We start from the raw sequence: 26,356 nt of genomic DNA on the forward strand, positions 1-26,356 counted from the left end.
CTGGCTTAGACTTAGTCGTACAGCATGTATAACTGAAAGTTTTATAACAGAGCCTAGATGGAATTTGGACATTGTGACTTAGACCATGTAAAACATGGTCTAAGTCACAAAAACCCAACTAAAGTCAACAGATAAGCACTGCAAACACATAAAACAGACCCCCCCCCCCACCCCCATAAAAATTTTAATCGTAACTTTAAAATTCAGCCTCCAGACCATCATCACCTGGCTGCCTGGCATAGGAAAGTCTAGTCATCCAGCCCAGAGGCAGCTTAAGTCGTCTTGGTGGGTTAGGGACTCATGGGGAGGAGGACCCATGCCTATAAGCCCCTGTAATCACTGCATTGATACTTAAACATGTGCACTCCCCTATACACCCCCAAAACTCTTTTGTACTGGCATAAGTGGCTCCTGCAGCCATAAGGGCTATTGGAGTGGTAGATAAGTGGGTCTAGGGGATTCCGGAGGTGGTTTGGGGGGCTCACCGTCACCTATAAGGGAGCTGTAGGGAGGAGAAGACATGGCACCCTTTTTGTGAAGTTCACAGCAGTGCCCTGTAAGGTACCCCACTATTTAAGTGCCATGTCTGGGTGTGCAGTCCATCACTTTGCAGACTCCTCCCAAGTCCAACAGGGCTTGTTCTAGGCGTTTTGGACTTGGACGGAAAGTTGGACAAAAATATGGTATAAAGATAGATGATTATAGTGGCTTGGACGATCAGATTGGCAGGACATATAATTAGATGATTTTTGAAACGAAAAAAAAGTTGGATGTATCTTTTGAAAATGTGTCTTAAGCTGTTTTTACTTTGGACGACTTGTGAGATGGATGTAAACGGACTTAAAACGTCCCTTTCGATTATGCCCCTCCATGCGCTCTGGGTAAGCCATGTGCAAATCGATCAAGAGAGTGTGGCATGCTTCAAAGATGATAAAATGAAAGAACTGGCCCAGTCGCAACACTTGGAGGAAATTCATTGTAACTCAAATCAAATAGAAAAATATCAAGATTTTTTCCTACCATGCTGTATCATTGCTCAGAGCTAAAACTAATAGCACTTATGCTGAGAGACTTGGGTGTCCAATATAAATGGCAACCCCCAAATGGCAGTGATCTGCAGTTTCTAAGTTAAGTTTATTCTATACTTGATAAACCGTCTATCAACTTGAACCTAGATGGTTTACAATGCTAAAAAAATTTAAAAGAAGATAAAAATAAAATAAATATTCAATAGATAAGACAAATGTACAGAAACAAGAGGATCAAGGGTTAGGCAAGAGTAAAATACATCGAGATAAAGAAAAGGGTGATAAAAGGGTAAGGAGAAAACAGGGGAGAATGATGCTTCTTGAAAGAAGTTGGTATTCATTACTGTGAGTGGAGAGTGTAGGTTAGATGAATCACCCATTCTCATATTAAGAACTATGGACAAAGGATGACTTCAGACAGCAGTCACAATCAGGCATTTGTACAAAGGATCCAGCTTGAAAGCATGACCTTTGTGGAAAGGCTGGTTATATGTATAGCAAAGATTGGAGATCCAGATCGTTTTTAATTGACTGATGCACCACAATTCATTTTGCTGCACTATTTGTGTGTTCTGGGGGGGGGGGGGGGCTTCCTAACTAATTCTGAAAGCCCTGGAGAATACAATGTGCCGCAAGCTGCAGCTGGCAGACCAACAGCTTAAGAATATAAATGGACTAGCCTCAGAGAAGATCCAATTGGCCCAGCTGCAAAGTTCTTTGAGGAACCTAGAGCTGGCTCCCATTGGGGAATTGCTTCAGAGGGTTGAATACTGATGTTTAATCGCCGCTAACCATTTTATGGTCTTTTTTTTTTTTTTTAAAGATTATACTTTTGTATGGTTTTATGTTTGTAATGACTGTTTAATTTATACTTCACTTTGTATAAGGCAAATAATAAATAGACACACAATACAATACAATTAAGGGTCAAGCAAGTAACTTTGAATTTATATATAAGGTCTCGGACTCTTATACCAGCACTGAATCGATAAGTGAGGCCTTTAAAGCATTATTATAAATGACTATACACAACTGAGCATACAGTACAGGTCTCAGTAATGGATGAATACTTGAAAGGCTCTCTCTGGAGACTACCACCAGTACTGAAGCAACCCAATTATCTGAGCCAGTATCAGAAGAGGAGAAACTTCCAAGTTATTAAAATTGTGCCCCTGGGCACAACACTGGGTTTAGATGGGTTTACAACTCTTTATTTAAAAAAAAAAAAAATCTTCAGTCCTTTTTAGTGTCCCTTCTGATCCGGGTTTTTAATGTATTAGATGATGGAGCCTGTACTCATGGAGATTGGCAGCAGTGACAGTACTATGCAAAATGGGAAAATCCAGAGGCATGTGGATCTTACAGACCTATTTCCTGTTTTGACCTTCCCTTTCCTTTATTATCTTTTATTGTTTTTCTTTTGGGTTTTGTGCATCTATAATTTATATACAGTACTTCTGTTTTTTTCCTCATTATACCCCACCCCTCTTTTTTCACTGTTAAACTACAAAAGCATAGGAAAGGAAACCTATACGAGTAGATTTTACTCTCTTTATGACTTTCCTTTATGAAAATCTCTCCTAAAATATTGTCTAAGTCAGTTTTCATAACTTCTAATAATAACAGCTGTGTGGTACTCCTTCATGTGATGTGGCTGGTATGATCACGTACTAGCATAGTCATTGCTCGTTGAATGGATTGTTTGGAATTTCTTGTGAGGTACCCCTCTGGTCCCTGACATTGTTGTGGTGGAACTCGGGGATACGGAAAGTCTGGGACGTAGTCCCAGTTGTTATAATCCATTAAAGTTTGGGGGTTATTCCCCGGCCACAGCCACCTCCCTTGCTGCCCCTTTTGGCTAGGTCTAGTCCTACACTCGGAGGCATAATGTCCATATTTCCAACATGCATAGCATTGCACTACACTGGTTGCTGATGGAGGCAAGGGTCATCTTCAAGTTTGCCTGCCTCTACTTCAAAACCATAACTGGTTCATCCCCAATCTACCTGTCGCACCATTTTGAATTTCCAGGTACCACTTGCACACATAATGCCTGTCTGTTCGCCTTCCCCTCCCTGAAGGGCTGTACCTACAAGAGATTCCTTTTTAGATAACTGTCATTTCAAGCAGGCAAATGGAATAAATGTCTAACCACCCTCATTTCCAATTCAACCTCCTACCAATCCTTCAGGAAATCAATTAAAACAATTAAAAATTTATCTCTTTGATAAATTTCTCTGACTCCTTCTTGACTTGTAATATCTCTGAAACACTTCTGGATATACCTAACTACTCTCGGTTTACCAATGTAATTTGAAAGTTTTTTTTCTGTAACATCGCTGTCTGTGTAGAGTCTCTTCCTCTGTAAACGGCTCTGAACTGCTTGTGGTATTGCAGTATACAAAAATAAAATGTATTTATTTTATTTACGATCAGTGTGTGCAGTATAGCGATGCTAGGGGTGACTGAAGGGCCACAGGCTGGGGGTGGTGATAATGTGGATGATGGCCAAAGTGAAGTTGGAATATGTATTGGTTGAAATTTTGGTGACTCTGTATGTACAGCGCTGCGTACTTCTCGTAGTGCTATAAAGTAATCAATAGGAGTAGTAAAATAACAGTTTTGGTACACTACCAGATTTTCTCCCAATCCATCATACCAGTTGCTTAAACTTTAGTGCCCCTTCCCAACCTACAATTCAAACACTGATAAATTTGAGATTGCCAAACTTGTGAACTACAGACCCCATAAGCTTCTCAAAGAGGCTCTTACCCTTACACAGCTCAGCAGATAACTGCCTACTGCCAAGGTGGTCCTAAAATAAAGAAATATATTCCTTGGGAGTAAATCATACTTGTGCTGTAACTCCCTCAAAGTACTAAGCCACCTCCCTCTTAGATCAAAGAACTGACTTACACAGACTAACCCCTAGCCTCCCATCTCTGAAATGTTTTGGTGTAGTTTCTAAACCTTTATTATTAAGGTACTTAAGAGACAAGGTCATGGCTATGCCATTGATTAGTAGTTGAATATGTTCATGTAAGACTCCAAAAAGAAAATAGCCAATATCCATCATATATGCAACTTCAAGATGGGATTCTAATCCATTGTTAAAGAAACCGCTGTGTACCAAGTTTTGGGAACAGTCAAACTAATTCTGACTGAGAATTTAGGTGGATGAGAGAGGAAATATATGACACACAAAGTTACATAAAACAGACTAGGACAGCCGCCCATCTTTATTCAAAGCAAACATTTTTCCGGAGAACTGGAGTAGACTTGATGGCATCTTGGAAGTGTTTGTTTTTCCCCTTACACTAGTGAAGGCTTGTGTAGTCATTATAATCTAAAGGTAAACACTAAACCTGTTTTAGAAAGCTACAGTAAGTTTCACCTAAAATGCTAGTGACTGCATGTTAAATCTAGAGATGTTGCATGTAGATTTCAAAACTAATCTAATAACTTAGATCCACTTTTTTTTCTTTTCAAGTCTTGAAGATCAAATGGAGCAAACTGCATTCTATTTCTGGGATCTCTTAGAAGGCAGTGAGAAGGCTGTAGCTGGTACCACTTGTGAGTTAATTTTGCTTCTTAGCACTAAAGCACAAGTTAACTGACAATGTATTCAGGTCTTGAATAAAACTGGCATCTGTTTTTTGCAGTTATGAAAGTTTAATGAGATTTCAATTAGTATCAATCTAGAAAACTGGTATAAACTTCATTTTTGAGAACTTAGAAGTAAGATTCTAGCTGAAAAGGAAATCCTTTATTATGATTATCGAGGAGTAAGCCTATGGTTTTTGCTAAGGGTATATTTGATAGGCTAAAGATTGGACTGTTCCATATCAAGTCTTTCCCTTGCAATTAGGAAGGTTACTGGTTGGTGTCTTGATGCAATATTTTATTTAGTAAACCATGGAAAAAATCACAGCTTGAGGCTGAAGGGAAGGACAATATATTGAAATCCTCAGTTCCGTGCATGGCAATAGTTTTAACACATACAGAGTTTTAGGAATTACCTGGCATGAAATAGAGAAAATAGAGAATATCATAATGACTTTGTATAAATCCACATTCTGTAGCGAAGACGTAGGATTCTGTACCGTAGCTGTTGCTTCCTGTTAGTTGTGAATCTGCAAAAGGGTGTCCCTCAAACTCAACTCTGTAGGAGTACTCCCATTATTTCCTATAGGGAAAATTGGAGGGGGGGAGGGGGGTCTGAAAAAAGTCAGATTTGAGGGTTTCTGATGTTAGGCATTTTGAGGAGGGGTAACTTCCCCCCCCCTACATTTTTTAAAATATTTGAGCTCCCACAAATTTTCTGGAGGTGGCCATCTTGTATTTTAAGCAAATTTTCTCCCTCCCCTTGCCTCCCCATTTCAGAGTGCTTTTCTATCTGCCTCAAATCCCTTTCTTTTGCCTAGGGATCACCTGTAATGGATGCCCCGGGCCAGTCCAGCCCCAATTCCTGCTTTTTTTTTTGTGCCGTTTTACTGGTTGAGGAGCATCCGTGTTCCACCTGATGTGAGAGGAAGGGATGGGAGTTTCAGGCTCAGTCTCCGTTAAGTTCTCCAGGGTGTTGGAACCCCAGAAAGTCCAGTCAATAGAGAGATCCCATTCAGAGGCCACATATGAGGGGCAAAAATCAAGCGTGTGGTTGCAGAGGAGGCCCTAATTTCCCAATCTGGGGCCTTGTAGGGGGTCCTTGGGGCCTCCAGTGCAAGACTTTTCAGATTTTGTCAGCCTTTTGTGGAAAGCTTACTTAATGGGCCTGGGAAGTACTAGGCTGTTGATGAGCGCGCTGGCTCTACGTGGGGGAATCCATATCCCAAGCAGGCGCGTCTGCTTCGTATCATGCCGGCTCCTAATGTCAGTGACCTGTCAGAACAGAACTGGGATAATTTGGAAGTCTTTCCATGCCTTTATCACAAGGCTCCACTGCTTCTGTGGATGATTTGTGATCCTTTTCAGGGTTCAGAAGTCAGGAAGCAGGGGTGGCTTTGGATCACAGTAAAGGTCGTTCATTGTGTTGCCTTTTCAAATCGGCTTCCATTTCAAGTGTCATTTCAGATAATCTCTCTGCATAGAAGTTAGATTCCCAGCAGCCCTCCACATCTGTGTTCATTATGAGCAACACTAATGCACAGACTACCTTTTTTCCTGCTTATCCAGACATCACCTCCTTAGTCACTGACCAATGGGTGTCACCTGAAGGCTCTCTAAAGGTGGCCAAAGCTATGTCTAAGCTGTATCCTATGGCTTTAGACTTCCAATAGCTGTTTTCACGGCCCAAAGTGGACTCCACAGTAGCGCAAGTGAGTAAGTGCACCTACCTTCCTAGTGCTGGCTTTGGGCATCAAAGCTGCTGCTACTGCAGCAGCAGCTGTCTCCTTCTGGCACAGGCCTATCATACAAGATTGTGGACTAACCCCTTGGAGCTGGGGGATGCTTCTCCCCACATGGTTTGAGGAAGTGAATTATGTGGTCAATGCTTTTTATGCCATGGTCATTTGTAAGGTTTTGGCTTATTCTATTCTTATTTATATTCCGCACTATTCTCACAATAGATTTCTAGGTGGATAACAACAATTTTAAGTGTCCATATTCCATTTCTGCCTGCCAAATGATCTGTATCAGACAGTGGGTGGGTGACTCAGCTTCTAAGGCCACTCTCAACAGTTTATCCTTTAAGGGCAGATGCCTCTTGGCAAAGGTTTAGACGACCTCTTGACCAGTGTTGTGGATTGCCATCCCAAATTCCAGACTGCAGAGGTTGTCGGTCCATTGGGGAGTGGCAGAGACAATTTTCATACCTCCTAAGAGATCCTGACAGTTTTCCTATGGTTACTCTTCTCAGTGGCTTTTCCAGGGGTCCAGACAGATTGGCAGTTACAGGCACCAGCAACCCTTGAGTTCCTGTGGTAGCTCAGCCACCAAAAAGCTACAATGACAACAGGACAGCCACCACTCCTTCTATTGGGCAACTGTTGGCTTTCTGGAGGGAATGGGAACAGATTTTTTAGACCACTGGGTTCTAGACATTAGTCAAGAGGGGTGCAAGATCATGGGGGGGGTCTGGACCTCCTTCAGATCTGTTCCTCGAAGCCCCGGATGGGCAGCCAGAAAAGGTGGCCATGGTCTGAGGATGGTGCAACGGCTCTTGGACATTCATGCCATAGAACCAGTTTCTGGAGAAGAATTGGACTCCAGCATATAGACCATATACTTCATAGTGCCCAAAACCAAGGTACAGAAGATTGGAGGCCTGTTCTGAACTTGAAGTCAGTAAATGAGGTGCTAAAGTTCCCCTGCTTTCGCATGGAGATGATCCACTCTGATATAGTGGTGATGGCTCTGGGGCAATTTCTTAGCCTCTCTGGATTTAACAGAGGCGTATCTTCACATCCCCATCTTTCTGAATCATAGAAAATATCTAAGATTCTACATCCTTCAGCGATGCTTCAAGTGATGCTCCCTTTCTGTTTGGCCACAATTCTGTGCACCTTTTATCAAGGTGATGGTGGTTGTAGCAGCTCACCTACACAGAATAGGTGCATCCTTATCTGGACAATTGGCTAATTGGAGCCACCTCCACAATGGGAAGGTGAGCACACGGTGCAGCAGGTGGTGAATCTCCTCCAGAGACTTAGCTCGATAATCAACTTCCAAAAAAGTCACCTTCAGCCAACTTGGAACTTGGAATATCTGAGAATCTGCTTTGATATGACACAGGGTTGTATCTTTCTTCCTGAACCTCACCAACAGAAGCTCAGGAAGATCCTGGTTTTACTGAGCCCCACAGTCTGGCATTACCTTCAGGTGCTGGGCTCGATGGCAGCCTCCCTGGAAGTTGTTTCTCAGCGAGAGCTCGAATGCAGGACACTCTTCTTTCCAGGTGATCACTGCAACACCACTGCAGACACAGCTCCCTTGATCTTCGGGGGTAAAACGTAGCTTACGTAGGTGGCTCCAGGGGATGCCTTATCGAGAGGCATGCCTCAAGAATCAACTCCATGGATGACCCTCACGACAGATGCCAGCCTGAGTGGCTGGGGGAGCCCCATTTTATGGTTGCCTGCTCCAGGCAAAGTGGACTCCATCGGAAAGCAAGTGATAAATCATCTGGAACTGAGAGCCATTTGTTTGGCGCTGAAGGCATTGCAATTTTTCCCGATATGGCCTGGTTGCTCTGAAATTGCCGTTAAAATCCTGAGGTTCGCTGTGGGGCTGGTAAATAGTCCAGTTTGAAAACAGCAATTGGTGTTCAAACAATTTTACATACAAATGACTTTCGTAGAGGTCTGCCGTAATCCAATCCGATCAGTTGTTGGAGAAAGAGACTGACAAGTGCAGAGCTGGTTGGGGAAGCCCCAAACAGTGCAGTGACAGGGGGAGCCCTGAAGCAGCCTCCTGCCACTCAGCTGCTAGAGGCAGGAAGAGTAGTAGTAGTAGTAGTGTGATTTTTTTAAACTGGTTTAGTGATGATAAATACATGGCAAATTTTGTGCATCTGGCCCAGGGAAGGGAGTCTGAGTGTTTTTCAGACAATGCCACAACGGTAGCTTATGTAAATACAGGAAGACATAAGATGCGCTCCCCTACACTTGGAGGCACAGATGATCCAGTGGACAGAAGTGACAGGTTTTGTTGCTAAATCACTGAAAGCAAATAAAGTGGTCTGCATTAAATTACAATAATAAAAAAGAAAGCCTCATAATCCATCCCCTATTAAACATACCATCCACATTAATACTAATAAAACCTATAACTTGATTTCAAATGTACAGACTTTAATAAAATGGGAGAGTACCTGAAGAAAGAGCTGTTAGGATGGGAAGATATAAGAGAAGTGGAAAAACAGTGGTCTAAGCTGAAAGGAGTGATAAAATGGCTACAGACCTTAATGTGAAGAAAATCAATAAAAACAAGAGAAAAAGGAAACAGATATGGTTTTCAGAACTAGTGGCGGAGAAATTAAAGGCAAGAGTTGGCTTTCAGAAATATAAGAAAACCCAAGAAGAGGAGTGCAAAAAGGACTACCGTGTGAAATTGAAATAAGCCGAGAGATATGTCTGGTAAAAGCGCAGCGGAAGAACAAATGATTAAAAATGTAAAAATGGGAGACAATTTTTCAGATATTAGTGAAAGGAGAAAGATGAAAAATGGAATTGCTAAACTAAAAGATGCTGGGAACCAATATGTGGAGAGGTGAGGAAAAAGCAAACGTGCTAAACAAATACTTCTGTGTTCACTGAAGAAAATCCTGGAGAAGGACCGATATCTGGCAAAGTAACATGAGAAAATGGAATAGATTCTGCGATGTTCACAGAGGAAAGTGTTTATGAACAACTGAAAAACTGAAGGTGGACAAAGCGATGGGACCGGACGAGATCCATCCCAGGATACTGAGGGAGTTCAAAGGTTCTGGTGGGTCCTATTAAAGACTTATTCAACAAATCTCTGGAAACGGGTTCCTTGGGATTGAAAGAGAGTGGATATGGTCCCTGTTCACAAAAGTGGTCACAGAGATGAAGCGGGAAACTACAGGCCAGTAAGCATCACTTCGGTTGTTAGAAAAATAATGGAAGTGTTGCTGAAAGAAAGAATAGTGAACTTCCTAGAATCTAATGGGTTACAGGATCCGAGGCAACATGGCCCACAAAAGGTAAATCATGTCAAACGAACCTGATTGAATTTTTTGATTGGGTGACCAGAGAACTGGATTGAGGACATATACTAGATGTAAATTACTTAGATTTCAGCAAAGCCTTTCATACGGTTCCTCATAGGAGGCTCTTAAGCAAACTTGAAGGGCAGAAGTTAGGACCTAAAGTGGTGAACTGGATTAGAAACTGGCTTCGGAGAGGCGCCAGAGGGTGGTGGTTAATGGAAGTAGCTCACAGGAAGGAAAGGTGTCTAGTGGAGTCCCTCAGGGTTCGGTGCTGGGGCCAATCCTGTTCAATGTTTGAGTGACATTGCTGAAGGGTTAGAAGGAAAAGTTTGCCTTTTTGCAGATGATACCAAGATTTGTAACAGAAGACACCGAAAAGGGAGTGAAAAATATGAAAAAGGATCTGCCAAAGTTAGATGAATGGTCTAATATCTGGCAACCGAAAAGATAGGACTTATCAGAAAGGAGGAGGAATAGCACTGTACATAAGGGAAACCATTCACTCAACTAGTGTGGATACAGCAGCGGCAAATGGTCAACTGGAGTCACTGTGGGTTAAAATACCAGGAAAAAACAGATCCGAGATAAAGATGGGACTGATCTACCGTCCACCTGGGCAATCGGAAGCAGAGGATACAGAAATGGTAGCTGAGCTGAAGAGGGAATGCGAGAACGCTAACACTATAGTTATGGGAGATTTCAACTATCCCGGGATAGACTGGCGTCTTGGAAATTCAAAATGCACGAAGGAAACGGAGTTCCTGGAAGCCGTCCAAGACTGTTTCATGGAACAACTTGTCCAGACTCCAACGAGAGGGGCAGCGATCCTGGATCTGATCCTCAACGGGCTAAAAGGACCTGCAAAGGGAGTGGAAGTAATGGGACCGCTAGGAAACAGTGACCACAACATGATACTGTTCCAAGTGGAAGTAGGATTACCAAAGGGGAAGAGAACAAAGGGAACAGCGCTTAACTTCAAGAAAGGGAACTATGATGCCATGAGACAAATGGTGAAGAAGAAGCTCAGAAACCTCCAAGAAAGTTCGGTCTGTGGAGCAAGCCTGGTCCCTACTCAAGGACACGGTAAGCGAGGCACAAAACCTATATGTACCCAGATTTAGGAAAGGATGCAATAAGAATCAGACTAAAGACCCAGCATGGATAAACAACGAAGTAAAGACAGTGATAGGAGACAAGAAAACATCATTTCGGAAGTGGAAAAAGGACAAAACTGAAGCAAATTGGAAAGAGCACAGGAAGCATCAGAAAGAATGTCACCGAGTGGTCAGAAAAGCCAAGAAAGAATACGAGGAGAGACTAGCCAAGGAAGCAATAAATTTTAAACCATTTTTCAGATATGTAAAAGGGAAACAGCCAGCGAGGGAGGAGGTGGGACCTCTGGATGAGGGAGACAGAAAAGGAGTGGTGAAGGAGGAAAAAGAGGTGGCTGATAGACTAAACAAGTTCTTCGCATCTGTCTTTACAAAAGAAGACACATCCAATGTGCCGGAACCGGAAAAAATCTTCAAGGGGAATCAAGAGGGAATATTATCATGCATGGAGGTAAGCCTCGAAGACATTCTCAGGCAGATAGATTAAAAATTGACAAATCTCCTGGCCCAGATGGGATCCACCCGAGAATACTGAAAGAGCTCAGAGATAAAATAGCGGAGTTACTCAGGCATATATGCAACCTATCCTTGAACAGGGATAATCCCGGAAGACTGGAGGATAGCAAATGTTACACCAATCTTCAAAAAAGGATCGAGAGGCGACCCGGGGAACTATAGACCGGTGAGCTTGACCTCAGTTCCGGGGAAGTTGGTCGAATCAATGATCAGGGAAGGTATCAATGAGCATATAGAAAAAAACAAACTGATGAGAACAAGCCAGCACGGTTTCTGTAAAGGACGATCGTGCAAACGAATCTACTGCATTTCTTTGAGGGGATAAGCAAACATTTGGACCAAGGTAACCCCATTGACATAGTATATCTAGATTTCCAAAAAGCCTTTGACAAGGTACCCCATGAGCGCTTACTGAAGAAACTGTGGAACCACGGGGTGGAAGGGGACATCCACAGATGGATCCAAAATTGGCTGGCGGATAGGAAGCAGAGGGTAGTAGTAAAAGGACACTACTCTGACTGGAAAGGAGTCACGAGTGGTGTCCCACAGGGGTCTGTGCTGGGACCGCTACTGTTCAATATAGTCATTAATGATCTGGAAATGGGCACGAAGTGTGAAGTTATCAAGTTCACGGACGATACAAAGCTCTCCAACAGAGTAGAAACTGTTGAGGAATGCAAAGAATTACAGAGCGACCTGAACAAACTGTGTGAATGGGCAAAAAGATGGCAGATGAGCTTCAACGTGGAGAAATGTAAGGTCTTGCACATGGGGAAAGGGAACCCCATGTACAGCTATACGATGGGAGGAAGGGTGCTGTGGAAAGGCACCCTAGAAAAAGACCTGGGGGTATTGGATACAACAATGAAACCAGCGGCGCAATGTGCAGCGGCCTCAAAGAAAGCAAACAGAATTCTGGGCATTATCAAAAAAGGTATCACTACCAGAACGAAGGAAGTTATCCTGCCATTGTATCGAGCAATGGTGCGACCACATCTGGAATACTGTGTCCAATACTGGTCACCGTACCTTAAGAAAGACATAGCGATGCTTGAGAGGGTCCAGAGGAGAGCAACTAGGATGATAAAAGGAATGGAGAACCTTTCATATTCCGAAAAGTTAGACAAACTGGGGCTCTTTACCCTGGAAAAGCGGAGACTGAGAGGAGACATGATACAGACGTATAAAATCATGAAAAGCATAGAGAAGGTGGATAGGGGCAGATTCTTCAGACTAGCGGGGACATCAAAAACAAGAGGTCATTCAGAAAAACTGAGAGGGGACAGATTCAAAACGAATGCAAGGAAGTTTTTCTTCACTCAGAGGGTGGTGGACACCTGGAACACGCTTCCAAATGAGGTAATAGGACAGAGTACAATACTGGGTTTCAAAATGGGGCTGGATGACTTCCTGGAAGCGAAGGGGATTACTGGGTATAGATAGAAGGTTACTCTACAGGTCATAAGCGAAAAGCGTATGACAGTTTTAGGGTATGAGCACTATCAGGTCTTGGACCTGAGGGGCCGACGCGTGAGCGGACTGCCGGGCTCGATGGACCTCCGGTCTGACCCGACAGGGGCAATTCTTATGTTCTAACTAAAATTCAATGCAGAGTAATGCACTTGGGGATTAATAATCGGAAGGGACCATATATTCTGGGAGGTGAGAGGCTGATATGCATGGACAGGGAGAGGAACCTTGGGGTGATAGTATCCAAAGATCTAAAGGCAAAAAAAGTGTGACAAGGCAGTGGCTGCTGGCAGAAAGATGCTGGGCTGTACGAAGAGAAGTGTAGCCAGTAGAAGGAAGAAGGTGTTGATGCCCCTGTACAGGTCGTTGGCGAGGCTCCACTTGGAGTATTGTGTTCAGTTTTGGAGACCGTATCTGGCGAAGGACGTAAGAAGACTTGAAGCGGTCCAGAGGAGGGCGACGAAAATGATAGGAGATTTGCTCCAAAAGACGTATGAGGAGAGACTGGAAGCCTGAATATGTATACCGTAGAAAAAAGGAGGGACGGTAGATATGATTCAGATGGTCCATTACTTGAAAGGACTTGAAAATTTTCCAGAGAAAGGAAAATGGTAACACCAGAGGGCATAATTTGAGGTTGAGGGGTGGTAGATTCAAGAGCAATGTTAGGAAATTCTACTTCATGGAGAGGGTGGTGGATGCCTGGAATGTGCTCCAGAGAGGTGATTGAGAGGAAAACAGTGACCAAGTTCAAAGAAGCGTGGGATGAATACAGAGGATCTAGAATCAGAAAATAATAGTAAATATTGAACTAAGGCCAGTACTGGGCAGACTTGCACGGTATGTGTCTGTATATGGCCTTTTGGTTGAGGATGGGCTGGGGAGGGCTTCAAAGGTTGGAAGGGTGTAGATAGGCTGGAGTGAGCTTTGACGGAGACTTCAGTAGTTGGAACCTAAGCACAGTACCGGGTAGAGCTTTGGATTCTTGCCCAGAAATTGCTAAGAAGAAAGAATTAAAAAAAAAAAAAAAAAAAAAAATTAAATTGAATCAGGTTGGGCAGACTGGATGGACCATTTGGGTCTTTATCTGCCGTCATCTACTATGTTGCTATATAACTGTACTCCAAAAGCCTGCTGAAATAAGCTTTCACTATTAAACCTAGGCAAAGAAGTTTTCAGTTTCAATGACTGCAGAAGCGAATTCTTTAATGTTGGGCCCTTGTGGCAAGAGTGGAGACTATCTGGGCTGGATCTAGGGGTGTGGTCTCTGTCCTAGAGGGCGTTCGCCTTCATTGCACAGCATTGGGGAAGACTGGACATGGATCTCATGACCAGGCACTTGTGCGCACTGCCCTAACTTGTAAGGGTTATTTGAAGTTTGTCGTTATGACTCTTCTTAAGGCAAAGAAGCCTGCAACATTTGCAGCTTATGTGAAGACCTAGAAGGCTTTCCAGTTACAGTGCACCAAGCAGCATATGAGCCTGAGAGGGCTCCCATCCCAGTGATATCCATCATTCCTACAAACTGGTCTTGAAAAAGTCCTAATGGTTTCATCTCAAGGTACAGGTAGGCAATCTCGTGCTTTAGGGCTCAGAGAAGCATGCAGTCCCTGGCGTCTCATCCATGCATCACTTAAGATTTTGAGGGGGACACTCGGATTGAGTTCCCTATTGCATAGGCCATTTCCATCTTGGGAACTTAATATTGTTTTTGGACTTTAATGTTTTTCTGAAGGGTCTCAGGCTCCATATGAGCCCCTGCCGGATGTATCCCTCTTGTATCTTACAGGTAAGACCGTGTCTTTGGTTGCCATAGTCTCGACAAGGTGGATCTCCAGTTTTACAGGCCAGTGTGTTCGCAGCAGTGACCAATGATCAACTGGAATCACTATGGGTTAAAATACCAGGAATAAACTGATCCGAGATAAAGATGGGACTGTACAACCGTCCACCTGGGCAAACTGAAGCAAATGATACAGAAATGAAAGCCGAGTTGAGGCGGGAATGCAAGAACACTAACACCATAGTTATAGGATATTTCAACTATCCTGGGATAGACTGGAATTTCAAAATGTACAAAGGAAACAGAGTTTCTGGAGGCTGTACGGGACTGCTTCATCGAACAACTTGTCAAGGAACCAACGAGAGGGTCAGCGATTCTGGATATAATCCTCAACAGGCTGAAAGGACCTGCAAAGGAAGTAGTGGGACCATTAGGAAACAGTGACCACAACATGATCCAGTTCAAAGTGGAAGTAGGATTACCAAAGGGAAAGAGAACCAATGCAACAACGTTTAACTTTAAGAAAGGGAACTATGATGCCATGAGATGAATGGTGAGAAAAAACCTCAAAAACAGCTCCCAGAAAATGCAGACTGTGAAGCAAGTCTGGTTCTTATTCAAAGATACAGTAAATGAGGCGCAAAACCTGTATATACCTAGATTTAGAAAAGGATGCAAAAAGAATCAAACAAAAGACCCGGCATGGATAACCAATGAAGTAAAGAAAGTGATAGGAGACAAAAGATAATTTCGGAAGTGAAAAAAGGACAAAACCAAAGAAAATTGGAAAGAGCACAGGAAGCAACAAAAAGAATGTCACCGAGTGATCACAAAAGCAAAGAAAGAATATGAAGAGAGACTAGCCAAGGAAGCACAAAATTTTAAACCATTCTTCCGATATGTGAAAGGAAAGCAGCCGGCGAGGGAGGAGGTGGTACCTCTGGATGAGGGCAACAGGAAGGGAGTGGTGAAGGAGGAAAAAGAGGTGGCTGACAGACCAAACATGTTCTTCTCGTCAATCTTTACAAGAGAAGACACATCCAATGTGCCAGAACTGTAAAAAATCTTCAAGGGGGATCAAGAGGGAAAATTATCATGCATGGAGGTAAGCCTCGAAGACGTATTCAAACAGATAGATTAAAAACTGACAAATCTCCAGGCCCAGACAGAATCCACTTGAGAATATTGAAAGAGCTCAGAGACGAAACAGCGGAGTTACTGTGGCAGATTTGTAACCTATGCTTGAACAGGGGTAATCCCGGAGGACTGGAGGATAGCGAATGTTACACCTATCATCAAAAAGAGATCGAGAGGTGACCCAGGAAACTACAGACCGGTGAGCTTAACCTCAGTTCCGGGGAAGATGGCCGAATCATTGATCAAGGAAAGTATCAATGAGCATTTAGAAAGAAATAATCTGAGAACAAACCAGCATGGTTTCTATAAAGGAAGATCATGCCAAACAAACCTACTGCATTTCTTTGAGGGCATAAGCGAACAATTGAACAAGGGTGACCTCATAGACATCATATCTGGATTTCCAAAAAGCCTTCGACAAGGTACCTCATGAGTGCCTACTAAGAAAATTGTGGAGCCACAGGGTTTTAGGGGACGTGCACAGATGGATCAGGAATTGGCTGGCGGACAGGAAACAGAGGGTAGGAATAAAGGGACACTACTCTGACTGGAAAGGGGTCACAAGTGGAGTCCCACAGAGGTCAATGTTGGGACCGCTGCTGTTCAATATATTCATTAATGACCTGGAAACAGGGACAAAGTGCAAAGTTATAAAATTCACGGACGACACAAAACTTTCCAGTAGGGTCAGAACTGTTGAAGAATGCAAAGAACTACAAAGAGACCTGAACAAACTGAGCGAGTGGGCAAAAAGATGGCAGATGAGCTTCAATGTGCAGGAATGTAAAATCAAGCATATAGGGAAAGGGGACCCAATGTACAGCTATACAATGTAGGATACTGGGGGAAGGCAACCTAGAAAAAGACTTGGGGGGTATTGGTGGATAAAATAATGAAGCCAGCGGCGCAATGGCAAGTGGCCTTAAAGAAAGCAAACAGAATGTTGGGCATTATCAAAAAGGGTATCACTACCAGAATGAAGGAAGTTATTCTACCACTATATCGAGTGATGGTGCGCCCGCATCTGGAGTACTGCGTCCAATACTGGTCGCCGTACCTTAAGAAGGATATGGTGACACTTGAGAGGGTCCAGAGAAGAGTGACAAGGATGATAAAGGGCATGGAAAACCTTTCATATGCTGAAAGGCTTGAGAAGCTGGGGCTCTTTACCCTGGAAAAGCGAAGACTTAGAGGCGACATGATAGAGACTTATAAATCATGAAAGGCAGAGAAGGTGGAGAGGGACAGATTCTTCAGACTAGCGGGGACAACAAAAACAAGAGGGCATTCAGAAAAATTGAAAGGAGACTGTTTCAAAACGAATGCTAGGAAGTTCTTCTTCACTCAGAGGGTGGTGGACACCTGGAATGCGCTCCCAGAAGAGGTGATAGGACAGAGTACAATATTGAGTTTCAAAAAGGGATTGGATGACTTCCTGAAGGGGATTGAAAGGTACAGATAGAGGGTAACTATACAGGATAGTAAATGAATAGGGAATAAACGATTTAGGTGAAGGATCACATGCAGGTCATGGACCTGGGGGGCCGCTGTAGGAGCGGACTGCTGGGCACGATGGACCCTGGTCTGACCCGGCAGAGGCAATGCTTATGTTATGTTCTTTTCTGTAGAGAACCCTACCTCTTGTTTACGGAGTCTGTCTCTCTGTGTATTGTACCTTCCTTTCTGCCTAAGGTGGTTTCTTTTTTCTATATCAGATTTGTTTACTTGCTTGTCACCCTACAGCAGTGTTTCTCAACTCAGTCCTGGAGTATCCCTTTGTTAGTCAGGTTTTCAGGATATCCACAATGAATATGCATAAACTTGATTTGTATACTTTGCCTTTATTTTATGCAAATTTCTTTCATGCATATTCATTGTGGATATCCTGAAAACCTGACTAGAAAGGGGATACTCCAGGACAGAGTGGAGAAATGCTGCCCTACAGGTTCTGTGAAATGGCAGAATTTTGTGGAGGCTGGATGTGTGAGAGCCCTACTTCAATATCTGGAGAAGACTACTTATTCCTGATTCTCCAACTACCTTTTTGTGCTGACCAGCCAGTAAACAGCCCCCTAGCTCAATTGCAGCACATTCAACTAGAAGTGTGACTGCTTCCTAGGCAGAGTCCCGGGCTGTTTTGCCTGATGAAATTTGTAGACCAGCTACTTGGTTACTTTTTTCACACCTTTTATGAGGTTCTACAGAGTGGATGTGGCAGCTTGAGAGGATGCCACTTTTGAGTCCTTGGTACTGCAGGCATGCTCATCTGTTCCTACCTAGAGTTCTGGTACTGCTTTACATCGGCTATAGTACAGAATTCTATGACTTCACTACATAGACACAGGATTGTGTATGGTCCACCCTGTGCAGACTTTTGATTCGCTTGATTTATGTTTTGGATATTGCCAGTGTCTTGAGACCTAGTCTCCTGTATCTAAGATTTAGCAGACACACACTACAGAAACATGGAGGTTCCTATTCCCTTTCTTTCTTTCTTTTTTTTGAGGGGGGGGGGGTGGTTATGGCTCCTACTAGTTGCACTTAGAAGGTTGGTTCCTAGCTACTCATGTGTTAAGTTTTATTCCATGTTAAATTATTAATCATTGGTTTTCATAAATTAAGAACATAAGAATTGCCATACTGGGACAGACCAAAGGTCCATCAAGCCCAGAATCCTGTTTCCAACAGTGGCCAACCCAAGTAACAAGTACCTGGCAAGATCCCAAACAGTAAAATTGATTTTAGGCTGTATATCTTAAGAATAAGCAGTGGTTTTCCACAAGCTGTCCCAATAATGGCCTAAGGGCTTTTGTTTTAGGAAATTATCCAAACCTTTTCTTAAAATCCTGCTAAGCTAACAGATTTCATCACATTTTCTCTGGCAATAAATTGTAGAGTTTAATTACATAGAAACATGATAGCAGATAAAGGCCATCACAGTAAGGATTATCTCTTCCTCTTTGAGATCCCACGTGTCTATCTCATGCCTTCTTGAATTCAGACAGTCTCTGTATCTACCACATCTTCCGGGAGACTGTTCAACGCATCTGCCACATCTTAAGGGATAATAAATTCTTATATTAGGCTTAGACAATAAATTCTAATAGAAGGTCTTAACCAAAAATCTTTATTTAGGGTGAAGTGTTTTTAGCCACCCTTGAAATACCTTCTATTTCTAATTCTTCAGGCTCTCTGAAATGCCACCAAATGTTCAATAAATTTTCATGACACTTGGCTTTATGCATCCAAATCTTCATCGTGTCACTTTATGAGACATTATGTTAACTCATTATTAATAAATTAGGTTAAACTTTCAACTGTTTTTGCAACTTTTTTGCTTTTTTATGTTTTTAGCAACTTTTTCTTATCAACTTTTTAATTTAAAAGAATTTTAAAGAGATGTATTGTACTTATCTTAGGTGGTGAACAGCAAGGGACAAGTTCGCCAACATGTTTCACCCTTGGGGGGTTTCCTCAGGGCAACAATCCCTAAAACATAAGACCAACCTCAATAAATAATGAACCTCTCTCCTATATAAGTTTAACCAATGCTATTTTCTAATATATAGCTGGCAAGACCCTCATACGGGGCATGTCATTTATGCTAGGGCATCTACAACATGTAAATCGAGTTGGGTTATTTACATTATAATATGCCCATGCCCGCTTGTCTATGTAGGACGTACAAAGCGGGCCATTCAGGTGAGATTAAATGAACATAAATCTCGGATCTCCACAGAAACTTGGTCAGCCCCATTAGTCCAGCATTGGGTGTCAAAGAAACATACAGTAGACCAGATCAGGTGGAGGATCATTGATTCTTTGACGACAGATGGAGTAGAGGGTAATATGGAAGCAAAACTTAATTATTTGGAACAGAGGTGGATATATCACCTCAATACTATTATCCCCTATGGTTTGAACTTGGAACTGGAGTGGTTGTCCCTAATATGAGGTCTCTCTGGGGGGTTTCCCCTTATTTTCTCCCTCACTAAACTTATGGGGGTGCTTTTACCAGTTGAAATAAAGTTTATACTCCCAGCTGGCTGTCAATGCTGAGGTAGTGACGTATAAATTTTCACGTTGCCGTTGGTGGTGTTAGCCCCGTCCAGGAACGTCATTCACAGCTGAGCCGCGAGTACTTAATGAAAGCAGTAGCACGCCGCGGCCATCTTGTTAAAAACACTGGGTGGTCGCGCCGTGAAGTTTAAGTGATATCAAGGTAAACTTTTGAGCTATATATTAGAAAATAGCATTGGTTAAACTTATATAGGAGAGAGGTTCATTATTTATTGAGGTTGGTCTTATGTTTTAGGGATTGTTGCCCTGAGGAAACCCCCCAAGGGTGAAACATGTTGGCGAACTTGTCCCTTGCTGTTCACCACCTAAGATAAGTACAATACATCTCTTTAAGATTCTTTTAAATTAAAAAGTTGATAAGAAAAAGTTGCTAAAAACATAAAAAAGCAAAAAAGTTGCAAAAACAGTTGAAAGTTTAACCTAATTTATTAATGAGTTAACATAATGTCTCAAAGTGACCCGATGAAGATTTGGATGCATAAAGCCAAGTGTCATGAAAATTTATTGAACATTTGGTGGCATTTCAGAGGGCCTGAAGAATTAGAAATAGAAGGTATTTCAGGGGTGGCTAAAAACACTTCACCCTAAATAAAGATTTTTGGTTAAGACCTTCTATTAAAATTTATTGTCTAAGCCTAATATAAGAATATATTATTGAGTTATGGCTTCAGAAGAAGACAAGAGTTTATGGGATATCTTAAGGGATGGCAGTCTGTGAGATGAAGAAGGCTGAGATGGAGTAGAGTCTACTGGGGGAAGAGAGATGTTTTTTGGGGGGTTTTTATCTGAACAGGCAATGTGTAGGAAATCATCGCAGGTAGGCTGGTAGACTGTTCCAGATATGTGGTCCTAGGAAATTGTAAGTGAAGTTGAACATCCTGTTCTGCCGTACTCCTTGAGAGGATGGAAATTAGGTTTATAAAAAAAATGTTATGCAGTAGTTAGAATAACTTGAGCAACAATGTATTCAAGGCTTTACCATTTAGATCAGGGGTGCCTAATAGGTCGATAGCGATCGACAGGTAGCTTGCCAAGGCAAAGTGAGTAGATCACCCAGGTCTCACTTTGCCTTGGTGATCTATCGGGATGATCAGTCTTCCTCTCCCTGACGTCAATTCTGCCCTCGGAGAGGAAATTCGGGTCAGCCAATCGCTGCCTGGCTGGGCGGAACTTCCTCTCCGACGGCAGAATTGACGTCGGGGAGAGGAATGCTGGTCGGCCCGAAGCATGGAGAGCATGGGGCAGCGGCGGCGGCTTTGGGGCCTGTTATCCATTGGTGGCGGTTTGGGTCCTGTTCCCCGATGGCAGTGGCTTGGGGAAGGGCAGGGAGAAAGAAAGAAAGGGGGCAGGCAGGGAGACAGAATGAAAGAAGAGAAACAGAAAAAAAGAAAGGGGGCATGAAGAGAGAGAAAGAAAGGTCAGGGAGAGAGGAAGAAAAAGTTGGGGGAGGGAATGAGGTGTGGAGGAGAGGAAGCATACAGGCTGAAAGAAAGATTGGATGCACAGTCAGAAGAAGAAAGTGCAACCAGAGACTCATGAAAATCACCAGACAAGGTAGGAAAAATTATTTTATTTTAAATTTAGTGATCAAAATGTATCTGAATTTATATCTGCTGTCTATATTTTACACTGTGGTCGCCTTTTACTAAACCGCAATAGTGATTTTTAGCGCAGGGAACCTATGAGCGTCGAGAGCAGCGCTGGGCATTCAGCGCAGCGCCCTGCGCTAAAAACTGCTATTGTGGTTTAGTAAAAAGGGAGGGGGGTGGGTATTTGTCTATTTTTGTATGGTTGTTACTGAGGTGACAGTGCATAGAGTCATCTGCTTTGACCTCTTTGAAAAAACCCCGGAATTAGAATGATAATTAACAATTCTATGCATACAATGTGCGTTGTGTTTTTTTAAAATTTTTTTGTTGGTAGATCATTTTGACTTGGTCATTTTAAAAGTAGCTCGCGAGTCAAAAAAGTGTGGGCACCCCTGATTTAGATCTTAATCTTTATGAACTTGTATTTTCAGCTCTGACGAATAAACAAAAAAAAGAACTCTGGTGGGTGATGAAATCTTTGCTTTGACTATCAAGCTGCATTTTGAATTAATATGTACTCGAAAACAAGCACCTCCATCACATAGATTAGCAATTTTATTCTATCTACTTTAGTTTCACTGTTACAATTTACCCATACATAGCTTAAAGAACTTTTAAATCTCAAATTTAATTTTTTGTTGGTTTAGCAATTTTATAATTAATTTCAAATATAATGTGCCATGAAAAACATTTGCTCCGTTTAATTTGAAATTAATTATAAAAGCTAAACCAACAAAAAATTAAGAGTGCCAGAGCTAAAGTTTTTTTTTTTGGTTTTTTTTTTTTTAGTTCAAAAAGTTTTATTGATTTTATAAAAGATGAAATACAAAGCCAACAATATGAGTGCTCCAACAAGGAGCACATTATAACAATGTCATTAACAAATGTGAAGTGCATCCACAGTGGAATAATAGTCATAAATGATTGGATGCATCAGAAATAAAATAGAAGTTGAGAAGACATTGCTTGGATCATTTAAACTGATTACTCTGGTACATTGTTAAAAAAGTTTTGATATTTATTTATAAATAGAATAAATATAAATAAAAGAAAACAGAAGGAATAAAGATGATGATACCTTATTTTCATTGGACCAACTTGGTGCACTGTTTAACTTTTGAAGGTTTATCATTGAAAGCTAACCAAACTATGCAATAAATTAATATAATGAAAAAGGTATCACCTTTGCACCTTCTATATTTTGTTTCTATTTATTTCTATAAATTGGTTTAAACTGTTGTATATTCATACTGCCAAACATTTTAACAAGACTGCAAGATTTGCACACAGGGCTCCTTTTACAAAGGTGAGCTAGAGTTTTTAGCTCACGTACTGGATTAGCGCACGCTATAGCGCGCACTAGCTGAAAAACTACCGCCTGCTTAAAAGGAGGCGGTAGTGGCTAGTGTGCATGGCAATTTAGCGCATGCTGTTTCATGCACGTTTGTAAAAGGAGCCCATATTCTTGCATTAACTTTAGGTTTCTTGCAATTATCATGACAATTGTTAATGATAAGGCTGTGACTTCAGAGAAAATTTTGTGCTCCATTTATTTATTTTTTTTATGTTTTTATTTTTTGAAAGGTGGCATCTGTTGTGTGACAAACCAAAATGCACTTCTCTGCCAGTACTCTAGAAAGTTACTCATTGAGCAAAACACTTAGTTTGTGCTACAAATGTAATGACTTTGTTCTGCATAGAAACATGTTTTAAAATTAGGGTAGTAGATTGTCAACCAAAACCACTCTCTGTTCTGGTATCTCTGTGTTGTCTAATACATCTCATTTTATGATCTGATGAAGTAATATAGTTTACTGAAAATCTGGATGCAGTGTTGAACATATTCCTTATATGCTAGGAAAGTTATCTAAAGCCAGTGTACAGCAGAATGGGGGTAAGCCTATCAATATTTGCAAAAATCTAAAAAGCTTTGGCACATGGCTGGAGACTGGGCCCTCCAGTTAAAAGGGTATTCTGCTGTCTGTGACACATTAATGTTGTAATTTGGTTAAATTCTTGGTTTTCATACCTGGTCCTTAAGGGCTTCTTGTGGATCAGAATAATCCAATGCATATGAATGAGATTGTGACATTGAGGTGGTAGGCATGCAAATCTCATACTCATTTAGAGATATCCTGAACAGTTGGTAGCCATTTTTCATTTCCAGTAAACTGCTTGGTTAAACATGTCATTTACCTGAGATCAGCTTGTCTACTTCAATGACTATATCCCTTTCTCTTGTAAAAGTCAGTTTTTTATCAACTTTATGAATTCTAAATTTTATTAAATTGATGTACAAGCAGTTTACTAAAACTGAGTGAGACCTTCTTGTTTCTGAATGTCTTGGATTACAATATACCTGCTGATTTGATGGCATTTGAGCACCTCACATTTTACTTTGAAAACCAGCACAAAAGGTAGTCCCCTATTCAATATAAGTGAAACAGGCTATCTCTTCCTTTTGAAAGGAAGCCCTAGTGGTAGTGCGTTTCTGAAGATATCTAAACTTTAAAAACTAAATCTCTCTTTCTAGATAAAGTGGTGAAGAATTTGCTGAGCATGATGTTAGATGGTGGCTACTTTGAAAGCATTCCAGTACCTCCCATTGTAAAGAAGAATCAGGTGATGGAGGTACTGAAGAGGCCAGAGAAGCATGTGGTAGAGGAAGAAATACTGAAAAAACCAGAAATTGAACCATTTCCAAAAGTAGAGCCTGCCAAAGAACCAGGTTTGGTGCCAAAAATTTTTAATATGCCCAAATTTAGGAAACCTAGTGGGTTTTTATTTCTGGGTGGAGCTAGTATAAATATCAGTTGCTTCTTTGGGTAGTATAAAATAGTTTATGGTTGTTGGTCTTAATTGATTTTTCACATGTAAATTCCAAAATAGGACAGTACTGTTTCACCAGTTTATAATATTTAATGGTGTGAAACTTTTGCTTTAACCTTCACTTTTAGAACATAAGAACATGAGAAATGCCTTCACCGGATCAGACCTTAGGTCCATCTAGTCCGGCGACCCGCATACGCAGAGGCTAAGCTAGGTGTTCCTGATGAAGACCTTGTTAATCCGTATCCCTCAATGTGATTTGCAAGAAGGTGTGCATCCAACTTGCCCTTGTATCCCAGAATGGTGGTCTCCATCACAACCTCCTCAGGGAGGGCATTCCAAGCGTCCACCACTCGCTATGTGAAACAGAACTTCCTGAGATTTGTCCTGGGCCTGCTGCCCCTCAGTTTCAGTTCATGACCTCTTGTCCGTGTCACATTGGACAATGTGAATAACAGTGTTTCTTGTTCTAATTTGTCGAATCCTTTTAGTATTTTAAAAGTCTCTATCATATCCCCTCGCAGTCTTCTCTTTTCGAGGGTGAACAATCCCAGTTTTCCGAGGCGTTCTTTGTAGCTCAAATTCTCCATACTTTTTACTAGCTTCGTGGCTTGCCTCTGCACCCTCTCCAGCAGGGTTATATCCTTCCTTAAGTAGGGAGACCAGTGTTGGATACAGTCGTCCGGTATTTGCCCGGTTCTAATTGACAAGTTAGCTAGGGTTTGTAATAGTTCTCCAATTTCAACCTTAAGTTCCTTTAACACTCTTGGGTGAATTCCATCTGGTCCAGGGGATTTGTCACTTTTTAGTTTGTCAGTCTGATAGTATATTCTGTCCAAATCCATATTCACTGTGGTGAGGCTTTCTTCTATTTCTCCCTTGAATACTCTCCCTGTTTCGGGCATTCTTGCAGTGTCCTCATTAGTAAAGACAGAGGCAAAGAATTAATTTAGCCTATCTGCAATCTGTTTGTCCTCCTTGATTTCCTATATCCCCTCGCAGTCTTCTCTTCTCGAGGGTGAACAATCCCAGTTTTCCGAGGCTTTCTTTGTAGCTAAATTCTCCATACCTTTTACTAGCTTTGTGGCTCGCCTCTGCACCCTCTCCAGCAGGGTTATATCCTTCCTTAGGTAGGGAGACCGGTGTTGGATACAGCACTCCAAGTGTGGTCTGACCATTGCTCTGTAAAGCGGCATAATGACCTCCGCCGATCTACTCGGGGGTTTTCAGTGCTTTTATAATGTTGCGAAAATGAATTTATCCTTAGTCAAGCAGGCAGCATATTCTCACAAATGGATGATGTCATTGGGGGGCTGATCCAAGATGGCGCTGAGTGCCTGATGACTGGAAGGACGCCTTGAGATCTTTAACTCGGTCGAGTTTGTTTCCTGAACTTTTGCCTCTACGAAGCCAAAGAATGGGTAGGAGCATTGCTGGAGCCTCACGACGCCCTGAAAATCCCCCTCTCGCTACTATCAAGCAATTTCTCAACTGTCTACAGAGGGGGTCTGCAGAATCAGGGAATCGCCCACTAGATCTGTCGGCACAGATTGATGCCGACCTGGAAGTCCTTCGGCTAGAAGCTACTTTGAGCCCTAATGTAAGGGACCCACCCCTCCCCCTCTTCCCCCCCCCCCCCCCCCCGCAGCAGTGAGCTAGCTTACCACAGGAAGGAAGTATGTCTGAAGCGGCAGTACTTCCTGACCGAGAGACTGTGTCATTTGGGAGCCAGCCTATAGATTCCTCGATGGACTTTAAGTCCTGAGGTAACACCTGGGGCAAAGGTACTATCGGGAGAACCAGGGTCAGCAGAAAACAGAAAAGGTGAGCTTATACAAACTTTGCATGAAATCTTCTTCTACTATGAGAAGCCGACTGAAGTCACCCTGGGCTCAATCTGGGACTTGGGTTTCCAAGTTAGGAAATTCCTTAACTAAACAGATTAAAAGAGGTGGAAAAAATTTTTTTGCTCAGAAACAAGAAATGAAAGAAATCCTCGATGAAATTTGAAGTAGGAAACATTGAAAAAGTGACTGATTAAGCAAATATAATCAGCAATGATAAAATCAGAAAAAAATTGGAGATAATAGAGAATAGTTAGAGCTAATAATTTACACTTACTGAACTTTCCCCAAAATTCC

General features: G+C 42.1%; 1 protein-coding gene across 11 annotated transcripts in view; it reads left to right on the forward strand.

Annotated features, from left to right (window-relative positions):
* CAPRIN2 (caprin family member 2) overlaps positions 1–26,356 on the forward strand; it is a 331,530-nt gene that overhangs the window by 71,643 nt on the left and 233,531 nt on the right. For all 11 annotated transcript variants that reach the window (XM_033952547.1, XM_033952545.1, XM_033952548.1 and 8 more), the window contains exons 6-7: positions 4,519–4,601; positions 23,920–24,114. In XM_033952547.1, the coding sequence (XP_033808438.1) occupies positions 4,519–4,601; positions 23,920–24,114 (278 nt within the window). The remainder of the gene's footprint in view (positions 1–4,518; positions 4,602–23,919; positions 24,115–26,356) is intronic.

Source organism: Geotrypetes seraphini, chromosome 7 (genome assembly GCF_902459505.1).
Source record: "Geotrypetes seraphini chromosome 7, aGeoSer1.1, whole genome shotgun sequence".
Classification (NCBI taxonomy): Eukaryota; Metazoa; Chordata; class Amphibia; order Gymnophiona; family Dermophiidae; genus Geotrypetes; species Geotrypetes seraphini.